The following is a 22333-nucleotide window of genomic DNA, read 5'->3' as shown; positions in this document are numbered from 1 at the left end:
TCAAATGTATTTAGATGAACTGACCCATAAGTGTAAATATAAAGCCTCTTGTTTCACCATAAGGGGGCGCTGTTGCTCCAGAAGGAACCCTGACCTTGTTGTCTCCTGGTTGCAGACATGAGGAAAGCTTTGTCCAGAGACACGGAGAAGAAGTCCATCGTCCCGCTGCCGCACCCCGTCAGACCGGAGGACATCGAGTAGCGGTCGCCGTGGCTCCCTGCACCCTCATAACGTTATTATCATATTTAATATCACGGGCTATTCACGTTGTACATAGTCACGCTGTGACAGACCAGCTGTTGGTCCCAAAGAGGATCAATCACGGTTTCATTTCCTGTACATTCTCACGTTTTATTATGAAAAATTGATGTTTGTATAATGCAGAAAACACGTCGTACAATAAACACTCATCGGCTGCTTTTTGTAAAAAAGAAAAGAAAACAGGAACAGATGGGTAGAAAAATGGATCCAGAGCGGAGAGCTACTCTTTATCTTCCTCTCCACTCTTGCTCTCCTTCTCCTCCTCCTTTTTCTTCCCTCCATCATCACTGTCACTGCTGCTGCCTTCGTCGTCCCGATCGGCGCCCGTCGTCTCCGTTTCCTCGGCGTTTCTCTCCGGCCGGTTCTCAGGAGCGGCGGCGGGTTCGTCCGTCTCTTCGGCCTCCTCGGGACTTTTCTCGCCCCCGTCGCCGTTTTCTTCGCCCTCGTTTCCTCCGTCCTCGTCTCCTCTGTCCTCGTTTCCTCCGTCCTCGTCGCCGTCCTCGTCCACCATCTGCTGCCTCTTCCACATCTTGGCCATGGCCAGCAGCTTGAGGTTGGGCTGGTTGGCGGCGTCCTCTGGGAAGATGTAGTCGTAGTACTCCTCCCAGCCGGCGTCCGACTGGAAGAAGACGCCGAGGTTATTGCCAACGACGTTAAACCATCCAAACCGTTAAAAGGTTCATTTTCCTTTGATTAAATATATAAGTACAGCTTGTTTGATAGTATAGAGTACTTTTCTTTATGGGCGTGGACCAAACTCTAAAATCTTTGTTTCCCATCAGATCAAATCAAGAAGAAAACTTCAAACACATTTTATTTATCTTTTGAGTGACGCATAAAATAAAAAACATGAATATTTCTAAATATTTCTTGATTTGATTCACATTAGAAAACAAACTGGGAAACGTACAAATAAAATGAATCCACTTAATCATCGTCAATGAATCAAAGCTTTGTGTCCATAAATGTATTCATCAAACGGGTCAAAAGGTTTGTAGAGCGAGACTAATATAGAATATAAGAACGTATGAAGCGGTTCTTACCCCGTCCTCGGCCGTCAGCTTCCTCCTCTTCTTCACCTTGTCCGGCAGCAGCTTCCTCACCCTCTCCATCGAGCTCTCGGACCCGAACTCCCTCTCAAAGTCCCTCCAGGACTCCAGCAGCATCAGCCGCTCCTCCTTCTCCTCGCAGTTCCTCATGCCCTTGTTGGCCTCCTCCAAGATCTGCCGGCACTTCTGCAGCCGCTCGGAGCTGTTGATGGACAGCTCGTACTTGGCGTAGCTGATCCAGACCTGAGGAGGAGGAGGAAGAAGAGGAAGATAGGAAGTTCACTCGTGAAGTCATTCCTCTGAAGTCTATAGAAAAAAAACTCTCCTGAACACCAGGGGGGGACTCTCCTCTGGTTGTATAGAAGTCTATGCTTCATGTGTTAAAGCTGCATTCTCTCCACTGACCACCAGGGGGCGACTCCTCTGGTTGTATAGAAGTCTATGCTTCATGTGTTAAAGCTGCATTCTCTCTCCTGACCACCAGGGGGCGACTCCTCTGGTTGTATAGAAGTCTATGCTTCATGTGTTAAAGCTGCATTCTCTCTCCTGACCACCAGGGGGCGACTCCTCTGGTTGTATAGAAGTCTATGCTTCATGTATTAAAGCTGCATTCTCTCCACTGACCACCAGGGGGCGACTCCTCTGGTTGCATAGAAGTCTATGCTTCATGTCTTAAGCTGCATTCCTCTCTCCTGACCACCAGGGGGCGACTCCTCTGGTTGTATAGAAGTCTATGCTTCATGTGTTAAAGCTGCATTCTCTCTCCTGACCACCAGGGGGCGACTCCTCTGGTTGTATAGAAGTCTATGCTTCATGTGTTAAAGCTGCATTCTCTCTCCTGACCACCAGGGGGCGACTCCTCTGGTTGTATAGAAGTCTATGCTTCCATGTGTTAAAGCTGCATTCTCTCTCCTGACCACCAGGGGGCGACTCCTCTGGTTGTATAGAAGTCTATGCTTCATGTGTTAAAGCTGCATTCTCTCTCCTGACCACCAGGGGGCGACTCCTCTGGTTGTATAGAAGTCTATGCTTCATGTGTTAAAGCTGCATTCTCTCTCCTGACCACCAGGGGGCGACTCCTCTGGTTGTATAGAAGTCTATGCTTCATGTGTTAAAGCTGCATTCTCTCTCCTGACCACCAGGGGGCGACTCCTCTGGTTGTATAGAAGTCTATGCTTCATGTGTTAAAGCTGCATTCTCTCTCCTGACCACCAGGGGGCGACTCCTCTGGTTGTATAGAAGTCTATGCTTCATGTGTTAAAGCTGCATTCTCTCCACTGACCACCAGGGGGCGACTCCTCTGGTTGTATAGAAGTCTATGCTTCATGTGTTAAAGCTGCATTCTCTCTCCTGACCACCAGGGGGCGACTCCTCTGGTTGTATAGAAGTCTATGCTTCATGTGTTAAAGCTGCATTCTCTCTTCCTGACCACCAGGGGGCTGACTCCTCTGGTTGTATAGAAGTCTATGCTTCATGTGTTAAAGCTGCATTCTCTCTCCTGACCACCAGGGGGCGACTCCTCTGGTTGTATAGAAGTCTATGCTTCATGTGTTAAAGCTGCATTCTCTCTCCTGACCACCAGGGGGCGACTCCTCTGGTTGTATAGAAGTCTATGCTTCATGTGTTAAAGCTGCATTCTCTCCACTGACCACCAGGGGGCGACTCCTCTGGTTGTATAGCCGTCTTGTGGTCTTCGTACTCCAGGAAGCAGAAGCCCCGGTTCTTCTTCTTGTCATCGGGTTGATGGTACAGTATGACGTCACTGAGGCCCTCTGCGAGGCGACGGTAACAAGAGATTCGTTTCAAACCCATAACGTGCATCTAGAAAATACATTTTAAAAACACACCGACTACATATTTTTACCTGTGACTTTAGCAAACTCCTCAACAATCTGCTCCTTTGTTTTACTCTTGGGAATGGAGCCAACGAATAGCCGGTTGTTGGCGACGGATATACACACCCCGATGTGCTTGTTGGGGCGAATCTCGTGATTATTGCACTACGAGAAAGAGAAAGAAAACACACACACACACACACTTTAACGACAAAGAAATGCCTCCAACTTTTTTTAAAGAAAAAGAACATTTCCCAAAACAAATCTGATAAAGACAAAGAACAAGGGGAAAGTCGACTCTTGCTGAACCCACCAGCTTCACCGCCTCCTGGGCCGCTTCCTTCGTGCAGAAGGTGACGAAAGCGTAGCCCCTGTTCAGGCCGCTCAGCGGGTCCATCATTAGCCTCAGGTCCCAGATGGGCCCGGCCTTCTCAAAGAGAGGGACCAGTTCATCTTCAAACAAGTCGCGGGGAATCTTCCCGATAAATATCTAGGGAGAAAAGAGAATAAAAACATTTTTAAAGAGATATAACACGCATCACATTTACAGACTCCAACATCTCAGTGTGGTCGACAGCGCGTTTCAATGTGTTAAATGTGTTAAAAAGGTTAGTTGAATGTGGTGGCAGAGGTGTTCTGGTCTACTCATCGTAATCTCTCAGAGAAATACGCCCATCACATCTTCAAAAGGCTGATAAAAAAGTCCCAATACTCTCAAATATAATTCGCTTTAAAAGACAACAAAAAGGGGGCGCTAGTGAGCAAGATATGGAGTAAGACGCTAATTTCAGTGCTCCTGCAGAACCGACAATATTTTACATAAAAACAGCTACTATTTCAAGAATACCAGCCTCAAAGCTCACCGAGGACATCACAAAGGGGCCAACAGCTGACTTATGCAAGCTACATCATTTTTGAATGGCGGAAAAGCTTCAAAAATACAAATATAAATCCGGCGGTAGCTCATCACGGCCTACAAGAACCACGAGGCAGATCCCACCAGGTGACCCGGACCAACCCTCTCCCACCCGCAGTGAAAGCCCAGGTATGACCGAACGGATGAAAGCGGACATCTTATCTTCCCTGAAGGGAGAGATTTCCAAAATTATAAGAGAGGAACTCAAAAGTGCGCTAGCAGAAGATTTCAATTCACTCAAGTCTGAATTACAAGCGGTGCGGTCCGAAATTTCTAAAAACACGACCGCTATCCAAACAGAAGTAGACCACATGAAAGCCGACATACAAGACGTGAAGGGCGGCTTATCAACACGGTCCGACGAGGTGGCCGCACAAGAAGTTACGATAACCAGCCTTCAAAGACAGGTCACAACTCTAACAGACCGATGCGAGGATATGGAGGGGAGAATGAGACGGTGTAATATCCGGATAGCCGGCATTCAAGAACAACCGGATTCCAGCTCCCCTAACACAGTTGCCAAAGTTATTAAAGAAGTCCTGCAGCTGGACCGGGACATAAAGATCGACCGATCGCACCGCACAGCCGCCACCAGGAAACCAGGAGACCGGGAGAAACCACGAGTGATCATCGCTAAAGGACACAATGACGGAGATGCCGCAGAGATCCTAAGGAGAGCCCGAGAAAGAGCGCCGCTGGTCTACAACGGGAACCGGATCTCTATCTTCCCAGACTACACACCCAGCGTTGCTAAAGCCAGAGCCGCGTTCACGGACATACGGAGGACCCTGCGAGGAAGGAAAGGAGTCCGCTACGGCCTACTGTACCCGGCAAGACTCCGGATTTCACACAACAACGAAGACGAGGAGTTTCTGGATCCCGGCAAAGCCACGGAGTATGTCCGGAAGAAAGTCATCCCATCTACTGAGGCTGCAGACTAAATGTATCCCCATCAGTACTGTTAACTACAGTAAGGACTGACCAGTGAGTTCTGCAATTTCACATACTGGCACATCATTATTTTCTACTTTATTTTATATTCAAATATATATATTTTCAAGAGCTGCAGGGGCCTGAATGGCCATTACTCGACACTGTCCTTTTCTGTGTCGACTTTTCTTTTTCTTCTTACTTTCTCTATTCCTTATCTTAGCACACCCATAGCATAGTCATTTCTATCTCGACTGTGCACCGTTGCTGCTTGCCCTTAGTGGCTAAGGGACTAGGTCCCACCGGACTGTTGCTAATGTTAGCTAACAGCAGTCCAGACTGTTGCGTTCCCCTTGTTCTGATCCCACTGTTCCCTGGGGATCCTACATTGTTTATTAGAACAACAAGCTCATCATCCATTTTTCTTAAATACCCTCTTCTACCCCATCCCTATTGGTTTCATTATCTAGTCCAACTCTCCACACTCCACATAACAAGATACATGGCCCATGTGCTGGCTGTTGGCCTCTGCTTCCCATCTCTCTACACAAACTCCCAAAATATGAAAATTGAATACTTCACACAACGGACCCGCTAAAAGTGATAAGTTACAATGTCAAAGGCCTTCATAGCCCTGTTAAGAGAAAGAACATTCTACATCAGATGAAACAAGCCAACTGCCACATTGCATTCCTCCAGGAAACACATCTATCTGATGCTGAACATGAAAAGTTGAGACGGTCCTGGGCAGATAAAGTATATTACTCCTCACACCGATCGGGGAGAAAAAAGGGAGTATCCATACTCATACACAGACAAATTAATTTCACACAAACACTAGTACACAAAGACACAGAGGGGAGATATATCTTAGTTAACGGATTAATTGATGGCACAGAAGTATCCCTCATTAATGTATAAGCACCTAACGAAGACGAGCCTGGCTTTATCAGGACATTGTTCAATAAGATCCTACAATATAGTACAGGGCTGCTACTGATGGGAGGAGACCTCAATTGTGTAATGTCACAACTAATGGACCGACAACCTGCCTCTAAAACTCCGCTCTCTAGAATGAGTAGAATGCTCAAATACCAATCCCAGGAGGCCTTGTAGATATATGGAGAAGCAAGTTCCCGAGAGGCAGGGATTTCACGTTCTACCCAAACAGACATACATCCTATTCACGGATCGATTATTTCTTTACCATGAAAGCAGAGCTACATAGGATAGTGGACATTGACATTCTTCCTATAACTATATCCGACCACGCACCCGTGGCATTAAAATGGGACATCGGCCAAAGACCAACCTCTAAACAATGGAGACTTAATGCATCTCTCCTTAATGATAAAGCATGTACCTCCTTTATTACAGCAGAACTCAAGGAATACTTGGATATCAATACCTTGGAGGAAACAACACCTCTTATACTCTGGGATTGTGCCAAAGCATACATCAGAGGACGTATTATTTCATTCACCTCTGCTAAGAGAAGAGGAAAAGAGTCCAAACAGAAAGAATTGGAAGATAAAATAAAAGACTTAGAACATAAACATAAACAATCTGCATCAGCCAATCTCCTAAATGACCTCAAGTCAACCCGAAGAGAGCTCAACAGCCTACTATCAGATCAAATTGAGGGAAGTTTAAGATTCACGAACCAAAGATACTATGAACACGGTAACAAAGCAAGCAGATTACTAGCATTTGGATTAAGAAAAAAACAATCATCTAATACAGTACAGAAAATTAAATCAAAAGAAACTTTTGTTACAAAACCAGATAAAATAGCAGAATCCTTCGCAGAGTTTTACAAATCCTTATACAAAAATACAGATACCTGCTCTGATAATGCAAAACTTACAGAGTTCTTAAATCCTATAAAATGAACTGAACTGACAGAATCAGCAGCCAAGGAATTAGAGAAGCCTATTGAGGAATGGGAGATCAAACAGGTGATCTCAACACTCAAAAATAATAAAAGCCCAGGACCGGATGGATATATTAATGAATTTTATAAAACCTTCAAGGATATGTTATCACCACTGTTGCTGAAAGCATACCACCATGCATTAGAATCTAAAACCATGGCACCATCTTGGGCTGAGGCAACTATAGTGGTAATTCATAAAGAAGGAAAAGACCCCACAGAGTGCCAATCATATAGATATCACTGCTGAATGGGGACCTGCGCATTCTAACAGCAATCCTAGCAAGAAGAGTCAATCATATAATCACTAAAATCATCCATCCTGATCAGACTGGATTCATCACTGGAAGATACTATGGTGATAACTTACGACGCTTATTAAACATAATATCCCATCAAAAAGAAGAGAAAGTAGAAGCTATGATTTTGTCTCTAGATGCTCAAAAAGCATTTGACCGGGTATCGTGGCATTATCTATTTCAAACACTAAAAAGATTCAAATTTGGCCCCAACTTCTTGAATTGGATACAAACACTATATTCGTCACCACAAGCAGCTGTTAAAGTGAATGGATACAGATCACAAAGATTCACATTGGAACGCGGCTGCAGACAAGGCTCCCTTTATCCCCCCTGCTGTTTGCAATTAGTATCGAACCCCTAGCCCAGCTTATCAGAGATGATAATAAAAGGAACTGTAATACATAAAGAGGATCATAAAATATCCCTGTATGCTGATGATGTATTATTATATCTGACGCAACCTGCATCAACAATACCACATCTAAAGGAACTCATCTCACAGTATGGATACTACTCTGGATATAAAAGGTAAATGTGGAGAAAACAGAGGCTATGGATATCAATGGAAACATGTCAAGAAATGTAAAACTCCAAAGTGGATTTAAATGGCCGAATGACGGTATAAAGTACCTTGGTATATACATCCCCTCATCGCTACAGGAGTTATATGAGGCCAGTTATAGTAGAATGATTGGGTGCATTGACAGTGACCTGGAACGATGGTCTACGCTCCCTTTGTCCCAGCTTGGTCGTGTTGAAAGTATTCACATGAATGTCCTGCCCAGACTTCTCTACTTATTTCAGATGCTACCTATAGAAATTCCAAAATCTAGTTTTGATAACCTGGATAAAATCATTTCTAAATTTATCTGGCAAAAAAAGCGTCCTAGAATTAGACTTAAAACATTACAGCTCTCTAAACTAAATGGAGGCCTTAAACTCCCAAACTTAAAATATTACTTCTGGGCTGCACAAATGAAACCTCTGATAGTGTGGATTCAGAATGGCACATACACTCGCTGGCTTAATATTGAGAAAAACATATGCCCAGAGCCCTTACAAGTCTTGCCTTTTTCAGATGCGCCCGTAAAAGAAGTGGCAGAGTGGACTAAGATTACTCTTAAAATCTGGAACAAAATACAGACAGCTTTTGGGCTTCCAAAATGTATTTCATTACTAACGAGCATCGGATCTATGAAGACCTTCACACCCAACAATCTGGATACGGCTTTAGAAAGTGGTCAGACATGGGACTGGCTCACCTGCACCAGTTATTTAATGAGGATAACCTCAAGACATTCGAGCAGCTGAAAAAAGATTTTGATCTTCCCAAAACCGATTTCTACAGGTTCCTACAATTAAGAACTTTTCTAACAACACACAAAGAGTGGGGAAAGCTTGTGAAACGTACACCCCTAGAAAGGTTTTTAATCGAGATACAGATGGGGAATGAAGATAAGAAAACAATAAGTAAATTATATAGCATATTTCTATCTATGAATCTACATAATTCCCAACAGATAAAGCAGAGATGGGAAGCGGAAATGAACACGATCATTCCACAGAATAACTGGGAGGAAATGTGCACAGAGGCACACCTAGTTACAAACTCAAACACCTGGAGAGAATTTAAATGGAAAATAATCACCAGATTCTTCAGAACACCAGAAATAGTAGCTAAGATGGGCCAACACATTCCAACCTGTGTTGGCGGAACTGTGGAAGCGCTGCCAATCATACACATATATTCTGGCTATGCCCTAAATTAAATACATACTGGAGAGAAGTCTTTGATGCCCTCAAAGAAATCTTCCAACAGGACATCCAACAAGACCCCACAGTAGCACTATTGGGAGCGATACCTGAAGGCCTGGATGGGAGGGCCAAAAAATACCTCCTAAACATATTACTCACAGCAGCATTGAAGGGTATAACCATCAGATGGTTAAAACCGGATCCCCCAACATACGACTTATGGATCCAAAAAGTATGGGACATCTATCAAATGGAGCGAATCACATATTCATTAAGGCTCCAGAAGCCTATCTTTACCAAACGATGGGGTCCTGTCGCAGCATTGTTACTACAATGATTGTCATTACTGAATGTTGCTCGGCCCTCTGGTTGAACTGCTCTTGTTAACTGTCTCTGGGCACACACACATCATACACAATCCTCTATGAAAAGCATATATAGCACATACACTCAGGAGTGGACAATCATTATTCAAATTAATTATTTTATTTCATTTGTATTTAATTTCTATTTTATGCAATCTTTTCATTATTCTCATTTCTCCTCTTCTTTTCTTTCTTGGAATGATCACCTTTGATGTTTGTTGTTCTTTATGTCTTGTACACTGTACCTGAATATCATGTGAACCAAGACATACAACTGAAAAATTGACAGGAAGCGACTGTATGAAAATACATATTGTTTGTTGTTGAAAACTAAATTAAAAAAAAGTGAGTTCAAAAAAAAAAAGACAACAAAAAAAATCAAAATGTGAAAAGGTGTGAAATCTGAAACTAATGGAAACCTTTAACTTTCTGCTTGAAACAATAAATCGATTGATCAAAATAGTTGCCGACTACTTGACCGCTAACCGACCCTCAGTTTAATACAAACAGTCGGTGTGAACGAGAAGTGAAGTCAGCTGTTGACACGGTTACTTACAACCCGTCTGTGGCTCAGTTAAAAAGACGTGTTCATGTCCTCTGGACACGCCGGCGTACCTCTGTTCCCACGTTGGGTTGGGCCCCCGAGTACACCGGCTCCGGCGGGGGTCCGCCATACTTCCGTTGGCCCGTTGTTACGTCGAGTGTGTAGTCTGTTCTGTCCAGGAGCTCCTTGATTTTGGCCTCATCTGGTCCTTTCGTGGAATCTGAAACTTTGGTCCCTTGTTTCTCCCTCTGCCTGTAAGTCTTCATCACCCCACAGAGAAAGGCACTTTTGTTCTGGGAGAGAGAGACGCACCGAAGGGGTTTACCTACTTTTTATAGGAGCCAAACAACCTTTTTAAAGAGTTATTGTACGCAAAGACCCCGCTCGTCCTCCAGAGGAGTGGACTCACTTGCACGTGTGACAGATCGCTCTCTTTGAACTGGACCAGCACCTGCAGGGCTCCCTCCTCATTGAACTCTTTCAAAGCTTCAAGAGCTCTTTCGTCGAGGTCGCTGTGAGCTACGAGGCCTGACGAGCACCAGAAGAACAGAGACGGCCGGGCGGTTACAGGTTAGTGCCGACAAACAGGCGCATGAGACGCATGCTGCACGAGAGGGACTTCATCATAATAACAATAATAATACAGTTTTACAAGAAGGAACTAAGTGATTCCAAGATTCATCGTTTAAAAACAGTCTCCTAAGACTAGAGTGCAAGAGCATCAAACAAAACACGCGGAACTAATAATTATTTTTCATTCTTTATTTACCTCCAGATGATTTTATATATTTAATCATTTGGTGTGCATCTCGTAAAAAAAGAGGTTAGAAAACAGTGAAAATCACACATCAAGTTCTTGTTTTGTCCAAAACCTGAAGACATGCAGATGATTGGATGAGTTTTAAAAGACAGTAACATTAAGAAAATCTCAGTTTATTGACCCCGGCACAAATGGACAAAAGATTTGTATTTAATTATTTATTTCCGTACGGGAGTGGACTCGTTAAGAGACGTAGATTATAGCTGCAGAAGAACTTATCGATTTACTATTATTAGCCAATTATACAACAGAAGGCGCTTCCAGGTAACCTTTGTTTTTAAGCCATCAGGTCTGCCGAGATATATTTTTTATCTTGGAGTCAACAACGTTTACTCCGTCTCTCAATAGTAAGTAGAATAGCACATTTTGAGGTACTTGTACTTTACTTGAGTATTTCCATTTGATGGTACTTTTTCTTCTCCTTCTACTCCACTAAATGCATCTAATATGTTTTAGTTACTTTGCAGATATAGATAATAAACACAAAATACGAATGAGGAAATAAATGTGTTCTTTCAGAATATAGAAGATACACATCAATATTTTAAAAAGTAATTAAAAATCATCAGCTGCAACATTATTAAAGTGACAAACACGTTACAAAATCAATAATTATATTCCTATAATGTAATGTACACCATTAAGAAAACCTCTGCATATTAGTACTATTATATACAGGTATTGGCATATAGCATTTTTTTTTTTGTATGTATAAATGCTGTTGTAAAGAAACTATTTTGTGTTAAAGGTTAGCAGGACAGAGTATTTGTACATGGAGGTACAGGATAGAATAATACAGATTTACAATAGCTACAAAAAAATTAAATATCATTATATTCTAACACAGCAAACAAAATAGTGCAAATATATGAGCACTACTTTTTCCATTGGTGCCAATCAAATACTAAATAATTAGAAAAGCCTAAACTACAGGTACGATGACAACAGGCAGGACACACCTTTCTCCAAGCAGGTGAAGGCAAGATACACCTGGACACACACACACACACACACACACACACACACACACACACACACACACACACACACTCACCTGCTACGTAGAGCTCGTCCAGCTTCTCGGCCACGTTCTGAGGGAGGCCGGCCTCCAGCAGAGCTGCGAAGTGTTCGGAGCGGCTCACCTCCGGGGTGTCAATGGGTTCCTCCGGGCCGTTCCCGTTTACCTGTTCCATGGCCATGTCTGCAGACATCTGGGCACCGGAGGGGAATGCAGGGACGTCAACAACGTCAACAACAACAACATATTGGGTGGGCGGGTCTGAATGTATTGTAAGTTTGAATATTGCAGAAGCTCCTTAGATCATCTACTCATTAAATATGTAGATGCGTGGATGACATGTACAATTTATAGATAGAAAATACAACATGTGTGTCTGCACACGCGCACACACACACACACACACACACACCAACTTTACAGCGTGACACCTAACAGGCAACGGCCACTATACCCACTATACCCACTATACCCACTACTCCCACTATACCCACTACTCCCACTATTCCCACTATACCCACTACAGCCACTATACCCACTACACCCACTATACCCACTACACCCACTATACCCACTACTCCCACTATTCCCACTATACCCACTACAGCCACTATACCCACTACACCCACTATACCCACTACACCCACTATACCCACTACTCCCACTATACCCACTACTCCCACTATACCCACTACAGCCACTATTATACCCACTACAGCCACTACACCCAGTATACCCACTACACCCACTACAGCCACTACAGCCACTGTACCCACTATACCCACTACACCCACTACACCCACTACAGCCACTACAGCCACTGTACCCACTATACCCACTATACCCACTACAGCCACTATACCCACTATAACCACTATACCCACTACAGCCACTATACCCACTACTCCCACTATACCCACTACTCCCACTATACCCACTACAGCCACTACTCCCACTATATAGATATAGAGCCATTATGTCATCAGCTAATTATTACAATTAGGTCATGACATAATGGCTTGTTGCAAAAAAAATAATATTATTATTATCATCTGAAAAAAAGTACAAAATATACTTTGATTTCAGGGGTCTCTCCCTGCGGAAAAAAATAGGTCTAACCCTAAATACTTCTTTTTTTTCGCGATGCCTCCTGCCTCTGTGGCCCTGCCTCCTGCCTCTGTGGCCCTGCCTCCTGCGGCCCTGCCTCCTGCCTCTGTGGCCCTGCCTCCTGCCTCTGTGGCCCTGCCTCCTGCCTCTGTGGCCCTGCCTCCTGCCATTGGCCCTGCTGATGCCCCCCTCCCTCACCTCTCTTCCACCCTATTTCATGGATCGTGGAGGTCTGGATCGTGGTCCATGCCTTCTACTCATTATTCATCATTTCTGTCCTAGTCATTAAATGTGTTTAACTCTGTAACTCTGTTCATCTGTACACATGACATCTATTGCTTCTGTCCATCCGGGGAGAGGGATCCTCCTCTGTTGCTCTCCTGAAGGGTTCTACCCTTTTTCCCTTAGAATTTCTTTTTCTTTTTTTGGGGGAGTTTTTCTTGATCTGATGTGAGGTCAAAGGTCAGGGATGGCCATGTATGTGTAAAAATGTAAAGCCCTCTGAGGCAAATTTATAATTTGGAACCAGATTATTGGGCTATACAAAATAAACTTAATTTAATTGAATGTAGACCTCCACTGGTCTACGTCCCTCTCTGATGAAGTGAGAAAGGATTGGAACTCTTTGGCGTAATCAGATGTTTCAAACCGATCACCCGGAGAAAACCCTAAACGTTACGCGTTAGCTACAGACCTAGTCCTGTAGATTCAACATCTGGTGAGTCCTCTTCTTGGTTCTCTGATTCATCAGAGGGTACTGCTTTTACTAACTCCGCTGGTTCTGGTTCCTGTTCTGTTTTTTTTTTGTTGAGATGTTGTTGGTTCATCTGACTCCTCTAGAGCTTCTCCCTGGATCAACCAGAGTTAACCCTAAACGTTACGCGTTAGCTACCGGCCTAGTCCTTTAGATTCAACATCAGTACCCTCTGATGAATCAGAGAACCAAGAAGAGGACTGTTTTTTTTTTGTTGAGATGTTGTTGGTTCATCTGACTCCTCTAGAGCTTCTCCCTGGATCAACCAGAGTTAACCCTAAACGTTACGCGTTAGCTACCGACCTAGTCCTTTAGATTCAACATCTGGTGAGTCCTCTTCTTGGTTCTCTGATTCATCAGAGGGTACTGATTTTACTAACTCCGCTGGTTCTGGTTCCTGTTCTGTTTTTTTTAGTTGAGATGTTGTTGGTTCATCTGACTCTTCTAGAGCTTCTCCCTTACTACACGTGAACACTTTCATCATTTTACGCCCGATCGCCTTGAACATCTTAGCGGCGAGTTTCAGCATCTGGTCCAGCCTGCTGGGGGGAGTGATGTGCTGCTTCATCAGTGAAGGAGACATGGATGTGAGAAAGGATTGGAACTCTTTGGCGTAATCAGATGTTTCAAACCGGATCACCCGGAGAAAACCCTAAACGTTACGCGTTAGCTACCGACCTAGTCCTTTAGATTCAACATCTGGTGAGTCCTCTTCTTGGTTCTCTGATTCATCAGAGGGTACTGCTTTTACTAAATCCGCTGGTTCTGGTTCCTGTTCTGTTTTTTTTTTGTTGAGATGTTGTTGGTTCATCTGACTCCTCTAGAGCTTCTCTCTGGATCAACCAGAGTTAACCCTAAACGTTACGCGTTAGCTACCGACCTAGTCCTTTAGATTCAACATCAGTACCCTCTGATGAATCAGAGAACCAAGAAGAGGACTGTTTTTTTTTTGTTGAGATGTTGTTGGTTCATCTGACTCCTCTAGAGCTTCTCCCTGGATCAACCAGAGTTAACCCTGAACGTTACGCGTTAGCTACCGACCTAGTCCTTTAGATTCAACATCTGGTGAGTCCTCTTCTTGGTTCTCTGATTCATCAGAGGGTACTGCTTTTACTAACTCCGCTGGTTCTGGTTCCTGTTCTGTTTTTTTTTTGTTGAGATGTTGTTGGTTCATCTGACTCCTCTAGAGCTTCTCCCTGGATCAACCAGAGTTAACCCTAAACGTTACGCGTTAGCTACCGGCCTTGTCGACCGGCTTTCTCTTGCAGATGCTGGCGATGGTTCGGCCCACGGACGAGAAGAACCGGCAGATGCTGCTGCGCCGTTTTACTGGCGCCAACAGGTGAGTTTTGACAGCAGAGGCGATGAACTCCTCAAGTATCGGTTCCCCAGCTCTCATGTCGAGCAGCAACATTTGTGGACCGCCCCACTTCTTGATCAGATCGTTGAGGAGGGTTTTCTCAAAGTTGGCGAAGGTTTTGGGGGAGGAATCAAAGTCGATGTCCTCGACCGCGGCCCACGTCCTATTCATGAGAGGCTCGATGATGGTTGCGGGGTCCTCTATGGTAATTTGAACCTTACACTTCTTTATTGTCCGTGACACCAGGTTCTCCAGGAATAATAACAGTGCATTTTCCCTCTTTTGTTCCTGCGAAGGATGGGCAGGAGTCGCTGAGGGTACCTCCTCCTCGACCACGTCCCTCGGAACAAAGAAAACCTCCATCCAGCTGCCAGAATCCCTCCCTTCTTTTTCCCCCTTATATGACATAACCTTTATCTCAATGTGGCCGCCAGAAAAATCCCAACCTTCATCCCAAGGTTTTGATTCAACCTGTGCTTCTGCTTTTACTGACTCCGCTGGTTCTGGTTCCTGTTTAGTTTGGTTCTTGTTATATGGCATAATGTTAGCCTCAAAGGGGACGTCAGAATCATCCTGCTCAGTGCTTGAATTTAAATCCCATAAAAATATTTTGTTCAGAGATTTTGAGTCAACATCTGGAGCGTTCTCTTCTTGGCTCTCTGATTCAACAGAGGTACCTGCTTTTACAGACTCCGCTGGTTCTGGTTCCTGTTTAGTTTTTTTCAGAGTTTTTGACCTCTGAAAAACATGTGGTGCCTTCTCTTCTTGGTTCTCTGAGTCATCAGAGGTACCTGCTTTTACAGACTCCGCTGGTTCTGGTTCCTGTTTAGTTTTTTTCAGAGTTTTTGACCTCCGAAAAACATGTGGTGCCTTCTCTTCTTGGTTCTCTGAGTCATCAGAGCTACCTGCTTTTAGTGACTGCGCTGGTTTCAGTTTAGTTTTTTTCTTGTTATATGCCTTAACCATAATCTGAATGGGGGCGACAGAATCAGCCGAACCTTCCTCCTCAGTGGTTGACGGGTCACACCATGAATGTTTTCTTAACAGAGGATTTGCTTTGCTTTCTGCTGAGACCTCTGTTTTTTCTGCCGTATGTGGCAACTGAGGGAGTTGAGATGTTGATGGTTGATCTGACTGAACTTGTCCCTCACTACACATGGATAATCTGTCTGCTGGCATCTCCTCCATCTGTGCTGCCTGTGCTAGACTCATTGATTCAACCTCTGGAAAGTCCCCTGCTTGGCTCTCTGATTCATCAGAGAGTTCTGCTTTTACTGACTCCGCTGGTTCTGGTTCCTGTTCTGTTTTTTTGAGTTGAGATGTTGTTGGTTGTTCTGACTCCTCTAGAACTTCTCCCTCACTACACTTGGACACATTCATCATCATCTTACGCCCGATCGCCTTGATCATCTTGACGGCTTGTTTCAGCATCTGGTCCAGCCTGCTGGGGGGAGTGATGTACTGCTCCATCGGGGTGTCTGGAGACGACATGGAGCACTGGATGGTGGCTGTGACCTCTTCTGCGATCATGTCCCTCAAGAGCTTTGCGCTGGGACTCTGGCCTTGGACGGTGACCCCCAGAGCAGCTTTAAAACAGTCTGTGACGCTGTTGCCCAGAGCCAACTTGATTATATCTTCTGTCACCACGGTGTCTGTCGTCCAAAATGTTGGTAGGAAGTCTGTGGTCAAGGTCTTGATTATGTCCAAAAGCAGCTCCCTCAACGGGGCCATGTTGGTCTCTTCCATCTGGCCCTTTAACAGCAGTTCCAACTGATGATCTGTCAACTTCTCGAAGAAGGAAATGATCAGCGGGTAAATGGTTATGTCTGTTGGCATCTCCTCCATCTGTGCTGCCTGTGCTAGACTCATTGGGAAATATTAATGTAATAATTGTTTGAATTATTAATATCAATACTATGGTGGATTGTCTTGGATGAAGATCCTGCTATTCTTCTTTTTCTGGTCGTTTGCAAAAAACCTCTCAATAATGAATGTCTGTGCTAACTCTCCCTATGTAAGCAAAGCATTCTGGCTGCCCCTCAATACACGGATCAAAGGACTGCCGAACGTCACCGAACGTCACAGAACGCCGTGACGTCACAGAACGCCGTGACGTCACAGAACGCCGTAGTCACGCGCCGAACCCAAACAAACAGCTGCGCTGCGTGCGCCGGTCTCGCGACAACTGATTCTCGTGATCTCACGTGAAATAACTTTTGTTTTTAATTTACTGTAAACTAATCAGATACATTGTTTTTTTTTGCAACGAACATTAATATTTAGCTCATGATATAGTTAATGTGTAATATATATATACTACTAACTTCAATAAATACTTGACAACACGCTCTGGTCGGTCTGAGGTGTCATACTTCGTTATCTGTGAGACCAGTTTCCTCTTCATTCAGCGTGTAAATGACACGAGACCGTTGTTTACACGTTAAAACCAGCTGGTCTTAATAAAAGAAGCTAACCCAACTTGAAGCGCATATAAAGTGGTAGTGTTTTGTAGTGTGGAACTGCAGCCACAATGACTCGTTGTCTCATCGCTTATGTTTTATATTCGACGGACTCTGTATTTCCGTAACGATATTCCGTTCCCCGTCGCCGTGCTCCGGTCAGGACCCACATGGAGGAGCTCCAGAGGAGCGGCTTGCTGCAGCTCTTCGGAGTTCATCAGCATTAACGTGATCCATCTTCATGAGGAACCTTTGACCCGAGAGCATCTGAACTACCGCTGAGCTATAGAATGTAGTGGGTCTTAATATAGTCATATTAACATCGTCAATAACGGCGTTTCCTTCGGTCTCGACCTCAATGCACGTAGCAGGTGTTGCAAGCACGTATTTGAGTTTGGTGGGTCTAAGGATGCGAGAAGAAAAGGCAGTCTGTGTCAGAATATATGGTATAAATATGACTATTTCCAATTTGCCAAGAAGTGAGCCCTAGAGAAGCTGTTGGAGGATGAGGGCCGAGAGCTTCTTCAGTGCCCTCTACAGGTCCAGATCTACAAAAGTCTGCCTTCAATCCCATCAGGACCAGACCCTGCAGCCTGGTGGTGGATGAAGCACCTTCAGACCCAGACCTGTGTGTCCAGGCCTCACCGACCCCATCTGAAGGTCTTCTCCTGTGCACATGCAGTCAGTCAGGAGAGGGGTCGCATGTTGCCAGAGAAGCCAAATATGCTCATATTTTGAAGCTGTATACAAAGTGTTTTGTATTTCTTTATATGTATTTAAGTTTAGTGTAAACTGTTGTTATTGTTCCTAGTTTGAAGTTAAAAAGTTTGAAGCCACGGGTTTTGCATTACTTATATTATACTTTTAAACGGTTAATATATTGTTCAGGTTTAAGAAAAATAAAGTGCTCTGGCAATTAAAAAAAAGAAGCTTTTCTTTAATGTCGTCAATCGTCGTTTTGTGTGGTTTTTTTTAAATGATCTTTTTTTAAAGCATCAGTTCAGGCACCGGTATCGGGAAAAAAACCAAATGCTGCCCACCCCTACGTATTAGACGTGAATACATATTCAACACGTCAAACAGCCTTTAAAAGGCCAGTTCAGTCAACTTATAAATGAATAGAGTTATGCACAAAACAATACATTAAATAAATCCTTCTGCAAAAGGACCCGTTTTTATTTTCAAAGCTTTGAATTTAAAGTTTCAGAAGAAATATCTCAAAACATGGACAAATGAAAGAAAACTAAATCAAATGTATTTAGATGAACTGACCCATAAGTGTAAATATAAAGCCTCTTGTTTCACCATAAGGGGGCGCTGTTGCTCCAGAAGGAACCCTGACCTTGTTGTCTCCTGGTTGCAGACATGAGGAAAGCTTTGTCCAGAGACACGGAGAAGAAGTCCATCGTCCCGCTGCCGCACCCCGTCAGACCGGAGGACATCGAGTAGCGGTCGCCGTGGCTCCCTGCACCCTCATAACGTTATTATCATATTTAATATCACGGGCTATTCACGTTGTACATAGTCACGCTGTGACAGACCAGCTGTTGGTCCCAAAGAGGATCAATCACGGTTTCATTTCCTGTACATTCTCACGTTTTATTATGAAAAATTGATGTTTGTATAATGCAGAAAACACGTCGTACAATAAACACTCATCGGCTGCTTTTTGTAAAAAAGAAAAGAAAACAGGAACAGATGGGTAGAAAAATGGATCCAGAGCGGAGAGCTACTCTTTATCTTCCTCTCCACTCTTGCTCTCCTTCTCCTCCTCCTTTTTCTTCCCTCCATCATCACTGTCACTGCTGCTGCCTTCGTCGTCCCGATCGGCGCCCGTCGTCTCCGTTTCCTCGGCGTTTCTCTCCGGCCGGTTCTCAGGAGCGGCGGCGGGTTCGTCCGTCTCTTCGGCCTCCTCGGGACTTTTCTCGCCCCCGTCGCCGTTTTCTTCGCCCTCGTTTCCTCCGTCCTCGTCTCCTCTGTCCTCGTTTCCTCCGTCCTCGTCGCCGTCCTCGTCCACCATCTGCTGCCTCTTCCACATCTTGGCCATGGCCAGCAGCTTGAGGTTGGGCTGGTTGGCGGCGTCCTCTGGGAAGATGTAGTCGTAGTACTCCTCCCAGCCGGCGTCCGACTGGAAGAAGACGCCGAGGTTATTGCCAACGACGTTAAACCATCCAAACCGTTAAAAGGTTCATTTTCCTTTGATTAAATATATAAGTACAGCTTGTTTGATAGTATAGAGTACTTTTCTTTATGGGCGTGGACCAAACTCTAAAATCTTTGTTTCCCATCAGATCAAATCAAGAAGAAAACTTCAAACACATTTTATTTATCTTTTGAGTGACGCATAAAATAAAAAACATGAATATTTCTAAATATTTCTTGATTTGATTCACATTAGAAAACAAACTGGGAAACGTACAAATAAAATGAATCCACTTAATCATCGTCAATGAATCAAAGCTTTGTGTCCATAAATGTATTCATCAAACGGGTCAAAAGGTTTGTAGAGCGAGACTAATATAGAATATAAGAACGTATGAAGCGGTTCTTACCCCGTCCTCGGCCGTCAGCTTCCTCCTCTTCTTCACCTTGTCCGGCAGCAGCTTCCTCACCCTCTCCATCGAGCTCTCGGACCCGAACTCCCTCTCAAAGTCCCTCCAGGACTCCAGCAGCATCAGCCGCTCCTCCTTCTCCTCGCAGTTCCTCATGCCCTTGTTGGCCTCCTCCAAGATCTGCCGGCACTTCTGCAGCCGCTCGGAGCTGTTGATGGACAGCTCGTACTTGGCGTAGCTGATCCAGACCTGAGGAGGAGGAGGAAGAAGAGGAAGATAGGAAGTTCACTCGTGAAGTCATTCCTCTGAAGTCTATAGGAAAAAAAACTCTCCTGAACACCAGGGGGCGACTCTCCTCTGGTTGTATAGAAGTCTATGCTCCATGTGTTAAAGCTGCATTCTCTCTCCTGACCACCAGGGGGCGACTCCTCTGGTTGTATAGAAGTCAATGCTTCATGTGTTAAAGCTGCATTCTCTCTCCTGACCACCAGGGGGCGACTCCTCTGGTTGTATAGAAGTCTATGCTTCATGTGTTAAAGCTGCATTCTCTCTCCTGACCACCAGGGGGCGACTCCTCTGGTTGTATAGAAGTCTATGCTTCATGTGTTAAAGCTGCATTCTCTCCACTGACCACCAGGGGGCGACTCCTCTGGTTGTATAGAAGTCTATGCTTCATGTGTTAAAGCTGCATTCTCTCTCCTGACCACCAGGGGGCGACTCCTCTGGTTGTATAGAAGTCTATGCTTCATGTGTTAAAGCTGCATTCTCTCTCCTGACCACCAGGGGGCGACTCCTCTGGTTGTATAGAAGTCTATGCTTCATGTGTTAAAGCTGCATTCTCTCTCCTGACCACCAGGGGGCGACTCCTCTGGTTGTATAGAAGTCTATGCTTCATGTGTAAATCTCCTGACCACCAGAGGAGTCGCCCCCTGGTGGTCAGTAGAGCGAATGCAGCTTTAACACTTCACTTTTTAGAACCGGAGGTCGTCGCCTGGTTGAAATGTGATAACGTCTAAAATCATTTTATATATATTATATATTTTAACGGCATCTCAATAACATTGTGAATTATTCTGTCAATATTGTGATATTAAAGCTCTGCAACATAATCTGTATCACTAAGTAGCAATGTCAGAAATGTTTGTTTGAGGTTATTTTGAAATACTGTTTTCTTTACATCTCAGATTTATTGTGACAGATTATTGTTATTTAATTTTTTTTAGTCCACAGGGGGCACCAGAACCAACACATCACTAAAGTTACACTTGTACTCTCTCTCTTATGTGTCGAGGCACTGAGGGGAAAGCCGGTATCGTCCCGTGTACCTGAGGGGACGTCCTCCAGGCGGCGGTACCAGGACACCGGGACCCCGGCGGCGGTTTCCCCGCGGCGGTACACCAGCTGGTCCTCGCCGTCCGCCTCCCGGTTGCGGCTGCCGGTCAGATTCTGGGCCTGAAGACGACTCAGCACCGGACTCACCTCGACCAGGTGAAGCGACACCGAGGCTCCGCCCACCACGGACCGCAACTGACTGAACACCTGGAAGGAGTACACAGGAAGCCACATCCCCACTTCGTCATGCAGGTGAACAATAACTGCTCTTAATGTGAGTGATGAAGTGGTGAAGTTTCATGTGATATCTATGAGGTCATGTTTTGACCCTATAACACAATAACTCTTAATGTGAGTGATGAAGTGGTGAAGTTTCATGTGATGTCTATGAGGTCATGTTTTGACCCTATAACACAATAACTCTTAATGTGAGTGATGAAGTGGTGAAGTTTCATGTGATGTCTATGAGGTCATGTTTTGACCCTATAACACAATAACTCTTAATGTGAGTGATGAAGTGGTGAAGTTTCATGTGATATCTATGAGGTCATGTTTTGACCCTATAACACAATAACTCTTAATGTGAGTGATGAAGTGGTGAAGTTTCATGTGATATCTATGAGGTCATGTTTTGACCCTATAACACAATAACTCCTCTTAATGTGAGTGATGAAGTGGTGAAGTTTCATGTGATGTCTATGATGTCATGTTTTGACCCTATAACACAATAACTCTTAATGTGAGTGATGAAGTGGTGAAGTTTCATGTGATATCTATGAGGTCATGTTTTGACCCTATAACACAATAACTCCTCTTAATGTGAGTGATGAAGTGGTGAAGTTTCATGTGATATCTATGAGGTCATGTTTTGACCCTATAACACAATAACTCTTAATGTGAGTGATGAAGTGGTGAAGTTTCATGTGATATCTATGAGGTCATGTTCTGACCCTATAACACAATAACTCTTAATGTGAGTGATGAAGTGGTGAAGTTTCATGTGATATCTATGAGGTCATGTTTTGACCCTATAACACAATA

General features: G+C 44.3%; 3 protein-coding genes across 3 annotated transcripts in view; 1 reads left to right on the top strand and 2 right to left on the bottom strand.

Annotated features, from left to right (window-relative positions):
* The window catches only part of LOC117727775 (CCAAT/enhancer-binding protein zeta-like), a 78465-nt gene that overhangs the window by 17994 nt on the left and 38138 nt on the right, over window positions 1-22333 (top strand). The window lies entirely within an intron of this gene.
* Window positions 766-11945, bottom strand: LOC117727793 (heterogeneous nuclear ribonucleoprotein Q-like). Its single transcript, XM_034528290.1, has 8 exons — window positions 11765-11945; window positions 10300-10418; window positions 9962-10183; window positions 3459-3635; window positions 3175-3310; window positions 2960-3082; window positions 1305-1553; window positions 766-880 (listed from the first exon to the last, which is right to left on the bottom strand). The coding sequence occupies exons 1-7, from the start codon at window positions 11919-11921 to the stop codon at window positions 1399-1401; spliced, it is 1089 nt and encodes a 362-aa protein (XP_034384181.1). The 5' UTR covers window positions 11922-11945; the 3' UTR covers window positions 766-880; window positions 1305-1398.
* LOC117727821 (crooked neck-like protein 1) lies at window positions 18548-21528 on the bottom strand. The gene is made up of 3 exons (XM_034528332.1): window positions 21286-21528; window positions 19961-20209; window positions 18548-19536 (listed from the first exon to the last, which is right to left on the bottom strand). Exons 2-3 carry the CDS (start codon window positions 20114-20116, stop codon window positions 19138-19140), a joined length of 555 nt encoding a protein of 184 aa, XP_034384223.1. The 5' UTR covers window positions 20117-20209; window positions 21286-21528; the 3' UTR covers window positions 18548-19137.

Source organism: Cyclopterus lumpus, chromosome 24 (assembly GCF_009769545.1).
Source record: "Cyclopterus lumpus isolate fCycLum1 chromosome 24, fCycLum1.pri, whole genome shotgun sequence".
Taxonomy (NCBI): Eukaryota; Metazoa; Chordata; class Actinopteri; order Perciformes; family Cyclopteridae; genus Cyclopterus; species Cyclopterus lumpus.
The sequence above is the reverse complement of the archived record's forward strand: the minus strand, read 5'-3'. Positions and strand labels throughout refer to the sequence as shown.